Raw genomic sequence first — 12,128 nt, 5'->3', positions numbered from 1 at the left:
AGGGGTTGGGCGGTGGTGTTTGCCCCCACGGCGCTGACTGTGCCGTCGACAATGACTCACGGCACCCAGGGGTAGGTTTACTTAGGTGCCCGGTTAAACGGCGATTTTCACCGAGCAATTCGTAACGTCGTGTAAATACCGACGTCCACCGGGCGAAAACGCCCGTCTGCGTTTACATTAATTCTCAGACTGCTGAGAAAGAAAGACGGAGATGGACAGAGTTCGTTTATTATATTCTACGAGACCAAAATCTCACGAGGGACGGAGATCGACTCTCGAAAAGCAGACGCAAGATTGAAATAAACAAAGTAAAAATAGACATCGAGTCGGTGGCCACGAAAGATTTTTATATTAATATATTAACGGGCCGCAAGTTAACGATCTTTGATATATATTTTTCTTGTAAACCCACCACTTATCTCGCGGAGAATTATTTCTTTTAGGGGAGCGTGGAACGTTTGGAAACCGCTGTATATGTCGAGATTATTCGTGGTTTTATCTGGCTGCTTCTGTTCATAGTACAAACAGAAAGGGAGGGAGAGAGGATGGGGGAGAGAGAGAGTGGCGTTATAAACAATCCAGCCCCGTTCCCCGACAACTTTTCTGCCACCCTCCGCCCGATGCGTCTTAAAGACGGATTTATCTTCTCTAATGGATCCGCCACGAGCGAAGAACAGCCTTCGACGCTGAAAACGCGAAATTTCGGTATCAACCCTTTGAGGTTCGGAGTATTCTTAGCTGCGCGTTTCCTTGGAAACGGGCTGCTAGAGTCGGACTTTAGTTTATGACGCTTTTTCGTCGAAATAGAATTCGGGGGGCTGCTTCCGGTTCCTTGCGTCGTCGAGCAGATCTCCCGAAACGCGGTCAATGTTTCAATGTTATGAGGAAAAAATAAATCAAAGAACAATCTCCCACTAAATATAAGGGAAATTATCAGTTTTTTCTTCACACGAATACTCTCAGTAAAGATTGCATTGTCGATTAATGAAATTCGTATTTTCGTTCGTAGGTGTTGGATCGAAACGATTAATTAACTCTAACGACGCTGAAGAGTCGCCGATATCATAACTTGTTTAAAAGTACGATTCGTGTTTGAATTCCTTTCATAGTTTCGACTTCGCGTCGGGCTACTTCGCTTCACTCCCAGACAGAAGAATGTGGCCACTTGTTCGAGCCTCTTAAACAGAAGGGACCCTTTTTTGTTTTATACAAACTGAAGTGTGGGGTCTCCGGGACTTCTGTTTATAGTCAGTCGTGATTTAAAGCAGGAAGTATTTACTTAAGACAACACGACGATGAATAATTATTCCTCTCATATTCCACGGATCAAAACATAAATATTTTTAATAGGTCCAATTGAGAACGTCTTTGCCCCTTTTATGGGCACTCTGTATGTTATAAAGGACGAAAAAATACTACGTAAGAATAAAATTCAGTTACACGACTTACCTTGTTCCACATCTTACGCGTCTCGGGTTCGAATTTCGCGCCACAGACTCTACGGGCCCACGAAAAACCAGTAAGAAAATGGCGGCCGGAAACTTATAACTGCAAGGATCGGGGACAGCTTCTGAGGTACCAAGAACAAACGCAAGGAACTTAAATAATAATAAAGTATATTAAAAATCGTATACAATTTTGATTTCAGTATATATATATTTATATAACGATATGGTCGTCGGTCATTCGTTAACTACTATGGCAACGTAAAAGTTGTACAAAGACGGTGTCGAGTACGGATCTCGAACAGGATCCGCGCGTTTCAAGGGGCGGGGGAAAGAACGTAAAAGCCAAACGAGGAAAACGTACAAAAAGAAAAAAATGGAGGAAGACGCGTCGCGTTCGTTCGACTCCGTCCAATAAGCGCTCCCCTTATCGGTTGTTCCAACGGAAAAGAAAACGTCTCGAAAAGAGCCAACGTGGATGAAATCCCGGAACACACTCGTTATACACACAGTATTTTCAATTTTATTGACAATCATCGTGACAAAAAGTGGCTTACAAATACTCGTTATAAACTCCTCCCTCTCGTTTCTCTAGCGTCGCGTTCGTTCGCGTCCTGGCGTCGCCGACGGCGTCGCGCACCGTCGACTCGTTTTCCCGACCATGTTCATCCTTTCTTTTTTTCTTTCTCTCCTCGACGTCAATCGTCCATCCACGAACGCGACGTTGTCCGTTTTCGCTCGTAACGGCTTGGCGTGATATGTGACACTAAAAGGTTTCTTTACTCTCGCTACTTTACAACATTACACGTGTACGTTTCGTTTGGCAGTGGTCCCCGTCCGGGATGCGATACGGGTCGAGTTCACTTTTTTTTTTCTTTTTTTTTTTTTTGTTTATTATTTCGTTTTCGTTTTAAGTTCGCTTGAGGCAGTTATCGTTTTTCAGTCCTGTCGCCTGTTCCGTTTTGCTCCCTGCGTGCCCGTTCGCACCTGGCTCTCCTCCACGAGAGGCATCTCGCGGGACGATCGCGTGGCACGTTGAAATTTCAACCATGGAACGCCACCCCCCTCCCCCCACACGGAAAAAAGGAAAACAATTACGAGAAGAAGTGTACACGGGACTGTTTCGCGTCGTTCTTCGCCGGTTACCAGAGCTGTGCTCGGATATTTTAGTGCCAGGGGCATCAACGACACACGGGGGGCCCTTTGGGCTTATTTATTTCACGATAAATGCACACATACTACCTTTCACGCGAGTATTTTGCATTGTTGAAAGAATTTTTGGAGACAAAGTCAAAGTAAAACCATTTTCAAACGATCAATCATGGGAAACGTTAAAATAATTAATCGAATAACCTGGCAGCCCCTTTACGACTCCAAATCTCGTCACGGGTCTGCTCAAATCTGAACCTCGAGGCACGCGATTGGCTCGCGAGATGTTCCCGAACGAGAAGCACCGACGAGAGACGTTTACCCCGGGAATTGTCTATCCTCCCTCTGCTCTCTTTCAAGTGAGTATAAAAACTGTGAGATATCGATACCGTTGGTGAACAGCGCGCGTTTCTTCGACATATATATATATATATTTATATTTATATATTTATATGTATCTGTAATATTTATATATATACGCGTACCTAAATATATACTTATACACATGTCTTCCTATATACACGTATATATTTACGTACTTTACGATCTGCTCGTTTATGCGTGCATCCGATTTCGCACTGTGTCAACAGCTACTTCTAGATTGCGCGGACATAGACACACCGTGAGCGTGTACAAATTTGCTTTATCTTTCATTTTTTTCTCTCTTTCTCTCTCTCTCTCTCTCTATATATATATATATCTACTTCGGGGGTACACAGAACTGTTTTCGTATCTTTCTTCTACGGCGTGCGCGTGTGTACGGCTGTACGTGTGTGGCGGGATCGTGTCCCGTGTGCGTGTGCACGGTCCGCGTCCCTCGGCGGGACCGGAAGCCGTGCGAGGTACAAAAACCAGGTGTCTCTGATGTTGTCACTATACATTTTTGCCTGCTACGTTCGAGACGCGTATATATACGAGTACGTAATATATAAAACGGACAAGGAGCTTGGGGGAAAGGGACTTCGTTCGGCGTTAAAAAATTTTTCGACGCGCGAAATCACGTCGTCGCCGACGCGCACGTATCGTTCTAAATGGTCCGTATATCACGATCATTTGAAACCTAGTCCCGAGTAATTATCATTTCAATACTTCTGAATTTCGATACGTTCCATCGTTGTTTTTTAAGTTCCACCGTCCCACCTCCCTAAAGTAGAATTAAACTATTCTTCGAACACAATTTAAACCTCTATAAAAGAAAATGTACTTACGTGTTAACGATCGAAACCTCGATAGTTTCATTTTTGATTGTTTACTAAAATAATGCACGAAAATAAATATATAAAAAAATCACCATCCATTTACTTAGAATTTATTTAAAACTATATAACAGTGGCGGAACATGTAATCATCGAAACTAAATCGCACCTTGCCGATTCGCTACTCCGGTAATAATTATTTGAGATTACGTTTGATGTGATTATGATATACAGATCATCGACGCGTTCCTTTGTCCGTGGCAAGACTAGCGGCTCCTTCGAAGCTTTTCTTCGAGGTATTCCGATCGCTAACTGGGCATCCGTCGGATTCTCGTTGCGCGAACGAGCGAATTGTCTGTCTTTTTCGTGCCGTTGACGTATCTCGAGGGACCGTCGGCGTTCTTCGAAAGATTCGAGACGAATTCGAGACTCCACGGACTATACGATAGACCAAGCAAAAGGAACGCGGCGGCAGTTCACCGGCGACAGTGACATCCACGCGTCTGCGCGACTTCCGCGGATCTACAGCTCGCGTCGATCGATACAATCGCTTCGACGATCGTTTAATTTCTTTTTTCCCCCTCTATTTTGTTTTATTTACAGCGCTTTACGTAACACCTAAGAGTAATATTTACAATTACGTCGCCTCGTTCTCCTATCTCGTACTTAACATCTGCGCTATACACTCGCTCGTCGTACTTGTCGACGATCGACGGCGGTGAGCCTGTATTCGTTACGAGTATATACTTTCTTCGTTTTTCCCCGTAAAAAGTCGAGCTCGATCGATCGTTACGACTAGCGACAGTATGAAATTATAAAAAAACACGCGTTGGAATGCCGGACCACCGCCGCCCTTCGGGTACGATCCAGAAGAAAACCGTGTTTTACATCCTATATTCAGTTATGGCCTAGGTTAGATAAATAGACGAGACGATACACGTTAGACGGACATGCGGACTGTACGAGCTCCGCTACGGTATATAAGTAAGAAAGAGTAGAGATAGATACGTGTAAAAGAGTACCTGTCACACGTCCATTCGCGCACACCATTCGCTCCTCGTCACTTTCAATCAATGCACTAAAAATCACAATCTCACTAACCGAGCAGTCTCGACCGCCATATTGAGACCATCACCGCCCTCTGGCGTCGACGCTTTCCGAGGGTCCATTGCCGACGCCGCGATGAAATTTCACCGGTAAATGTACGAGGAATGGCAAATGACAAAAAAAAAAAGAAAAAAAAATATGCAAGATCGGTATACCGTCCGCGTCTCCCACGCTAATGCACGCCACGCACAGACGAGAGAGAAGAAGGCGGCTCGAGACTCCCGGCAAAGACACGTACGGGCTAATACGTATATCGGGTAATCGAGAAGCACCGTCGCGAGTCATCGACGCCGTTCGAGGCGTCGTGGAGCGCCGTGGCTCCTCCGGGGCCTTGTTCGCTCGTTGACGTACCCACTGTCGGAAATCGATTCAGACCTCGGTTGCCTGCGTGTAAGATGGCGCGAGCCCGTGGGCCGGCGTGAGGGGACCGGTGGTCGACGCCAGCGACCTCCTCGAGTAAATGGTAGCCGCCGAGTGCGGCGTGTGTGGCGCCGTGTGCGGCGCTGTATGCGGCGTGTGCCTGCGCGAGGCCGAGGCGAAGGGCTAAATGGGCCCGTAGTTGCTAAGGGCGGAAGGCCTCTCCTGTTGCTGCACCGACTGCTGTTGTTGTTGCTGCTGATCGCAGCCAGCGGTGTTCATGTCGCCCCCCGCCGACTGGTGACGTCATACGTGCGAGAGAGGGGGTTGCTTGAGAACGTGGTGATGAAGATGGTGCTGGGAGGCGCTCGCTACGCTGCCCGGGGGCAGCAGGGCGCTCCCGGGTCCCGGTGCCGGTGGATACGGGACTCCGACACGTCCTACGACGCCCTTGATGCTGCTGCTGCCGATGCCTCCGCTGACGCCTGTCACGCCTGCTACCATACCGCCTCCACCGCCTCCGTGACCGCCGCCTCCGCTCCCTCCTCCGAACAAACGCCTCCATAGACGTTTCCACGAGTCGACGGTTTTGCCGCTCCAGATCCACACGCCTGACGTGATGCCTACCGCGAGCGCCATGAAGTACTTGAGCATCAGGACGGAGTAGAGAGGTCTTGCTCTCGTCCGACACGGACAGGCCAGCGAAGCGAGCCACTCGCCTCTGAGGGCGGTCTCGTACATGTGACAGGCCAACACCACCCCCGCCGGTAGAGTGTACAGCACGCTGAACACGCCGATGCGTATCATCAGCTTCTCCAGCTTGTCCGCCTTGGCGCCCGGTTGCCGTTTTATCACCGATCGGATTCGGAACAGGCTCACGAATCCCGCGAGGAGGAAACTCGTTCCAAGCAAGAGGTACACGAACAGGGGCACCAGGATGAACGAACGAATTCCGTCCGGAGCTACCGTGCAGACTCCCGCCACCGGGTCCCCGGCTACCCCGCCGGCCACGTACGCCGAGACCGTCTGCACCGTGGGCGCTAGCCAAGCTGCTAGGTGGAAGTACTGCGAGTAGGAGGCGATCGCCTCGTTGCCCCACTTGAGGCCCGCCGCGAGGAACCACGTGAACGCGAGGATCACCCACCAGACGGAGGACGCCATGCCGAAGAAATAGATCATGAGGAAAACGGTCACGCAGGCCCCTGGTCCCTGAGCCCCGGACTTCAACGCTGGACCGTCGCAGGCGATCTCCTCGTGGCCGAACACGCTCCTCGATAGGTAGCCGACCGACACCACGAAATAGCAGGCCGAGAGGAAGACTATCGGTCTCTCAGGATACTTGAAGCGCTGGGTGTCGATCAGGAATGTGGTGACGGTCACGAGCGTGCTTGCGGCGCACAGGCCGCTCCACAGAGCCAGCCATACGGCCGCGAACCCTCGCTCTTCGGGGGTGAGAAACGCCCCGTAGCACGGGAGCGCGCAGTTCGGTACTCCGGCAATGTCCTGAATGATGTTCCGCGCGATGCTTATCGGCGGTGCCGGAATGGCTCCACTTACGGCCATGCCTGCCAGTCCAGCCCCGTTGGCGATGTTGCCGGCGCTGCTGACGCTTATCGGGCCCGGTATTACCGTGCCCCCCGCCCCCAGGGGTACGAGGGGTGCCCTGCACCGGCACGCGCACTCCCTCGCCCTTTCCCCCGGGGGATGCTGGCAGTTTTTTTGATTCTTTCCTGGCTTGCACCGCGGTGGCTGGGTCGTCTTGGTCGGCCTGGTAGGCCTGGGTGGTGCTGCCGGTGGCAATGGCGCGCTGCTCGCCGCTCCGCCGTTGCCCGATCCTGGACCGGTGCTGCTCGTCCTGTTGTCCTGCTCCATGCAGAGGTTGTCCGGGTCGCCATGGGTCGGCAGACGCTCGCAGGCCATCCTCTCCGGCCATGAGAACCCGTACTGTTGCATCAACGGCGCGCATCCCGCTCGCGCCCGCTCGCAGACGCTTCGGCAGGCCGGCAATGGCTTCGTGTACTCCGGCAGACAGATCGGCGTGTACATCGAGCAGAGGAAGAACTTGAGATCCGGCGAGCACTTGATCTCCACCAACGGCCAGAACTGGTGCACCTCCATGCCTGCCTCCTCCTGCGTATCGTGATTTAGTTCGTTCGGCATCGCCGTCAGGTTGTAACCGATACCGCGACACATCGGGATCGTGATCTCCTCGCATCTGCCGTTTCCATTAGCCGCTCCTCCGCTCAGCGACGAGTGTCCACCGCCTCCACCGCCGCCGCCACCGCCGCCCGCGACAGCGCCCCCCTCCGATCCTACCATGCCCCCAGATCCCGAACCGCTGCCAGACACGACGCCCACCATCGACGAAGAGGAGGCGGAAGAAGAGGCCGACGATGAGCCGCTCGATATCGAGCCCACGCTGCTCGCCGGATTGATTGCTGATTCTAATCGGGCGTTCGGTAATGCTGCGAGCACCAGCAACGGCAACAGGGTCGCCATCGTTCGGCTTGGAAGCAGCTTCGTCCGTCGAACGAGTCCCATTCTGATAGATCCTTCGCTTACTCTTGCCTGCCTCGCATCACTCCGGCCTGCAACAATCAAACACTTTCTTCAGTTTATTTTACCCTTGATGCGATGCTTTTCAGGAACGTAACTGGTACACAGTAACGATTCTTGAGATGAACCTCGGATATGTTCAACTTAGGAATCATGGGGTTCGTTTTAAGAATCGTTACTGTACTGGAGTCATAAGAGACAGAAAAATTTGTAAATCTGATTCTATACTGCTATCAACATTTGATTCTTGGATAATGTATCAAATACGGTAAACGATTTCGCACATTATGGGTCACGAGTGACCCCAGAATACCACTTAAATGGGACTTTCTTAAAAATTTGGGTACAAGTAAATAGGTGATGTTCTTAAGCAGAAAGAATACTAATGTATTACTAATCGCGTCTAGTAAATTCCTACGTCTCTGTCACCATCCACGACAGCATAAGGACTGGACGTAGAAATGTTCCATCATCGTAATTACCGAATTCATAATCCCAACGAGGAGCTTGAAGCACGATATCCACCGGCAGTATTATTTCGAGACACGTAATTAAAGATGCGCGATATCGGTGCAAGTCTCAGCGAGTGCCTCGTAAATATGTATGGTCATTCGCAATCTTCTTTGGCCAACTATGACACGTATCCGCTCCATACTATGTACGCGTATCGAATCGGTTAATGGACAGATATTGTTGCAGTCTTATCGTCCGCAACCTCTTTCCAACCACGCTTCGAGGCGAGTTCGCGCGTTCCTCGTCTGAGTCAGACATTCCTCCGCGCGTATTCAAAAATACTCCGCGCCGATAAACCGGCGACATCGTTCCGATTCGATAAAGCGGTGGCCGGACGACGGAGCGACGCGACGAAATGGACAAGTCGCACGATTAGATTAAGACGTTTCGAAGACACCGCGTGCCCGTTCGACTCCGCCGAAAAATCGCGTTATAAATATATCGCGCCACGAAATCACTCAAGCATCGTACGCGTACGACGTCCTTCGCGCTTCCACCGAGCCACCGCGATGACACAAAAACCGTGGAAAGAAACGCCCGACAAAAACCAGAATTTCTCTCCCCTGCGTGTCATCTATCTCGGAGCATCATCAGCCATCCCCCCTTAAATATAGTCATTTCTCCGTACGCTGCCATCCGGGGCATGGCAAAAACGTGTTCAATCTCGAGGCCCCTTACGGTGGTCCTAATTAAGCTCCGCCGATCCTCGAACGAGAAAAAGAACACAACCCACCGAACTAGCATAACATTATATAACCCCGAAACACGATTCTAGACCGATCGCGGGACCTGGGTGTGTATTTGCATAACCCACCCGCCGACAGAAGCTCGAGATTCGCTGGTTTATTCGTGGCCCAACGGACTCACGACCGTCTGCGACCTTAACGAACAAGGGCAAACGGGGGTTCAGGTGGCTGGGCGCATAAATCAACGTCCGTGCCTAGATCCCCGGCTAGATCTCGGGAGGATCGATCGGGAACGGGCCGGGAATCGGCCGCAGGGGTGAAAGGGTAAGCCAGACGGACGGTGGAGACGAGAAACGAGGGAGGAAGAACGAGGAGAGGGCCAAGAGCAACGCGAGACGACAGTCACGGATCTTATAATAGTCGGGCCGCGGAAAACACGTGACCGGAGCGAAATGTTATTGTAGGAGGCGGTGTTAGTTTTACCGTTTGTTAACTGCTAGCACCCCGACACGCGCTCCGTGGCTATTTATAAGACGACAGCCAGCGTTGCATCTCAGCGCGGAGAACAAGCTCAGGCTACGTGTGTGGCGAGCAGAGATTGACGCGCGCGAGGAAAGGATCTGACGGACGGACGCGTCCCGGGACTCGCCACGAACATCCTACGATCTCCGGATTTTTGATGGAACAACCGACGATAATTACATCCGTTGGAACGTCTCGAGAAACGTCGGTGTCTTGACCATGGTTTCGAGACACCTGGAGAGAAAGGAGGAATAGAAGGTAATCCTTTCGTTCTAGGGTCTGTGTTTAAGGGTTCCTTGAACCCGAAGCTAAAAGAGGGTAGACTTTGAATCTTCCAAAGTTTAATTCGAATGGGTGAAATTTTAGAATACACGAGTCAGCGTTTTGCTCTTATTTATACGATTCGATCTACGCGGGAAAGCTTCGGAACGATTTAATCGCATAAGTCGAGGACTTTGCCGTATATACCCGGGCTTTAATCGATCTCCAGCGATATGACTGGCTGTCACCGGCGCGCCTCGCCTGGGGTTCGCAGGATCCATCCAGGGGGGGTGACTACCCCTCCGGTAACTTCTCCCTGGTATTCGAAAACACGTGACTCATGCCACCGGGTCCCCAGCCAACGGACAACCCCTGGATTTACGGGAGACTCGTAGAACGCGTGAGTCTGCAAAGGTGCACCTTCGGGTTAATCGACGCGCGGCTAATGGATCCACTATTTCTCTCTTACGTGTCGACGGCCATTGCTTGTCCCAGACCAAAGGGTGCTCCGAGTGGTGACAATGCCCAAACCCCTCCCCCCTCTCGAGTTTCTCCGTTAGGGTACGGAAATTGTTAGGTTAGATTAGAGGGACCATGAATAATGCATAACGAATCAGGATGAGATTTCGACGCATTAGAAACGCGTTGCTACTTGGGAATAATAATCGAGAAATATTTCAGCGATTTGGGATACCGGGGATCGTTTGTCTCGTGGGAACGTACAAGATACTTCGGAAATGAGTGTCAAAATTTAGGATAGGCGAGCACGATGCTACTGTACTCAACAGCTCTTTCGTCGTGTATAAAAAATCGTTCGAATACTATCTTTAATGGACAAATTCGTTTTTAGTAAAATGCTTGTCAAATTAAGAGTTACAAGTGACTTTCTTTTTATTAGAAGCGAACGATAAGAGTAGTTAGATTTGAACATGCATTCCTAAAGCATTCTAAACGGATAAAATGACAAATCCTTTCACGTGTCACCTCGTATCTGCCGGTTAAGCTCGTCAGCAGGACTGGTGTAACAGACAGTGCTCCGACGCGATTAGAAGTTCGACCGGCTTCTATTTTCGGAACACTTCGGGCAAAGTTGCTACCGCGAAATAGGATAGCAATTTGCTACTATGACTACGTTTCCACGATCCGACGATTTTCGTCAGACCAAATACGCCGCAGAGCGGAGATTCTTGACCACTGCGAAGACGGTTCCTGCCCTTCTTCGTGTTTTAAAATTTAGATGTGTGCCAGAATCTTGTCTCCATAATCATTTTGGATAGTGTATTTAATAGTTTCCAATTTATTTCTGTGAAAAGATGACTCGAACTAGAGTCGAAACGTTTCGAATCAAATATAAATGTTAAGTTTAATATAAAAATAGTGGAATATTTTCATTTTTTAACCGTTCCGTGGTCTCGAGGTTAAGAACCACTGCTTCGAAAATGCCAATCCACCGCATAGCTATTTGGGTATACCGGACAATCTATTCTCGCGCGGGGATGGCAAACCAGGTGCGCGTATCTTTATATCGTTTAACTCGAAACCTCGGCAAGTACTTCTCTTATCATTCCATGTCATCGTTTAACATTAAACGCATTGTGAGCTCGAGCAAGTATCGTTGCTCGACTCTTGGCGAACGATTCAATTAAGTTCCGTAACGTCGGACGCGGCCAACTCCCACGACTTGCTACGCATTAACACGTTCGAGGCCTGGAATTCGCGCCGAGTCCACTCCACAAAACTGCCTCGATACACTGTAGCGACGTTTCCCGCGCTCGCCAACAGAGGGAGACGATCGACTTGTCTCTCTCGCAAGTGCTCGATCATTCAATGTTCCCCCTCCTCATCAAATTCTTGAAATGATACAAGACAAAATATATTCTGAGACCTTTGGAGCACGCCAATTCGAAAGACACAGTTTCCTGAAAAGTTTGAACGAGTATGGAAGGACTCAAAGTTCCCAAAGCGTTTATTTGCAATTTTCGGCATCGAGACGGGCCCCGTAGAGAGAAGACTCGTGGAGAACGGAAACACGCGCGCACGCCTTTTCGATTATTAATCGCCACGTGGCCGGGGCCATCGTAATTTATCTTGAAGCTGAATCGTACACGCCTAGCGAGCCTTAATACCGGAACACGGTCACGCGCGATACGAGCGATCGATCGTTAATCGTCGTACAACAACGTGCAGCGCTTATTGACGCGTCGAAGCTGGCCCGTCGGGCCCCGGGAAATTATCGCGTTCGAAAACGCGATTGGAGCCCTGTATCGCCACGGGAACGACCGCTTATTATTCCCAGCCTCGCCTCCGCCGTGGATTCATGCTTCCTTCTACGTGAC

At 50.1% G+C, this 12,128-nt stretch overlaps 1 protein-coding gene across 6 annotated transcripts in view; it reads right to left on the bottom strand.

Annotated features, from left to right (window-relative positions):
* Positions 1–1,599: 1,599 nt before the first annotated feature.
* Positions 1,600–12,128, bottom strand: part of Fz2 (frizzled 2) — a 129,275-nt gene continuing 118,746 nt past the window's right edge. For all 6 annotated transcript variants that reach the window (XM_076777541.1, XM_076777523.1, XM_076777531.1 and 3 more), the window contains one exon: positions 1,600–7,842. In XM_076777541.1, coding sequence (XP_076633656.1) covers positions 5,561–7,842 — 2,282 coding nt within the window. In that variant the 3' untranslated portion in view covers positions 1,600–5,560. The remainder of the gene's footprint in view (positions 7,843–12,128) is intronic.

This window comes from Colletes latitarsis, chromosome 2 (genome assembly GCF_051014445.1).
Source record: "Colletes latitarsis isolate SP2378_abdomen chromosome 2, iyColLati1, whole genome shotgun sequence".
Lineage (NCBI taxonomy): Eukaryota > Metazoa > Arthropoda > Insecta > Hymenoptera > Colletidae > Colletes > Colletes latitarsis.
This window is presented reverse-complemented; position numbering and strand designations above follow the sequence as displayed.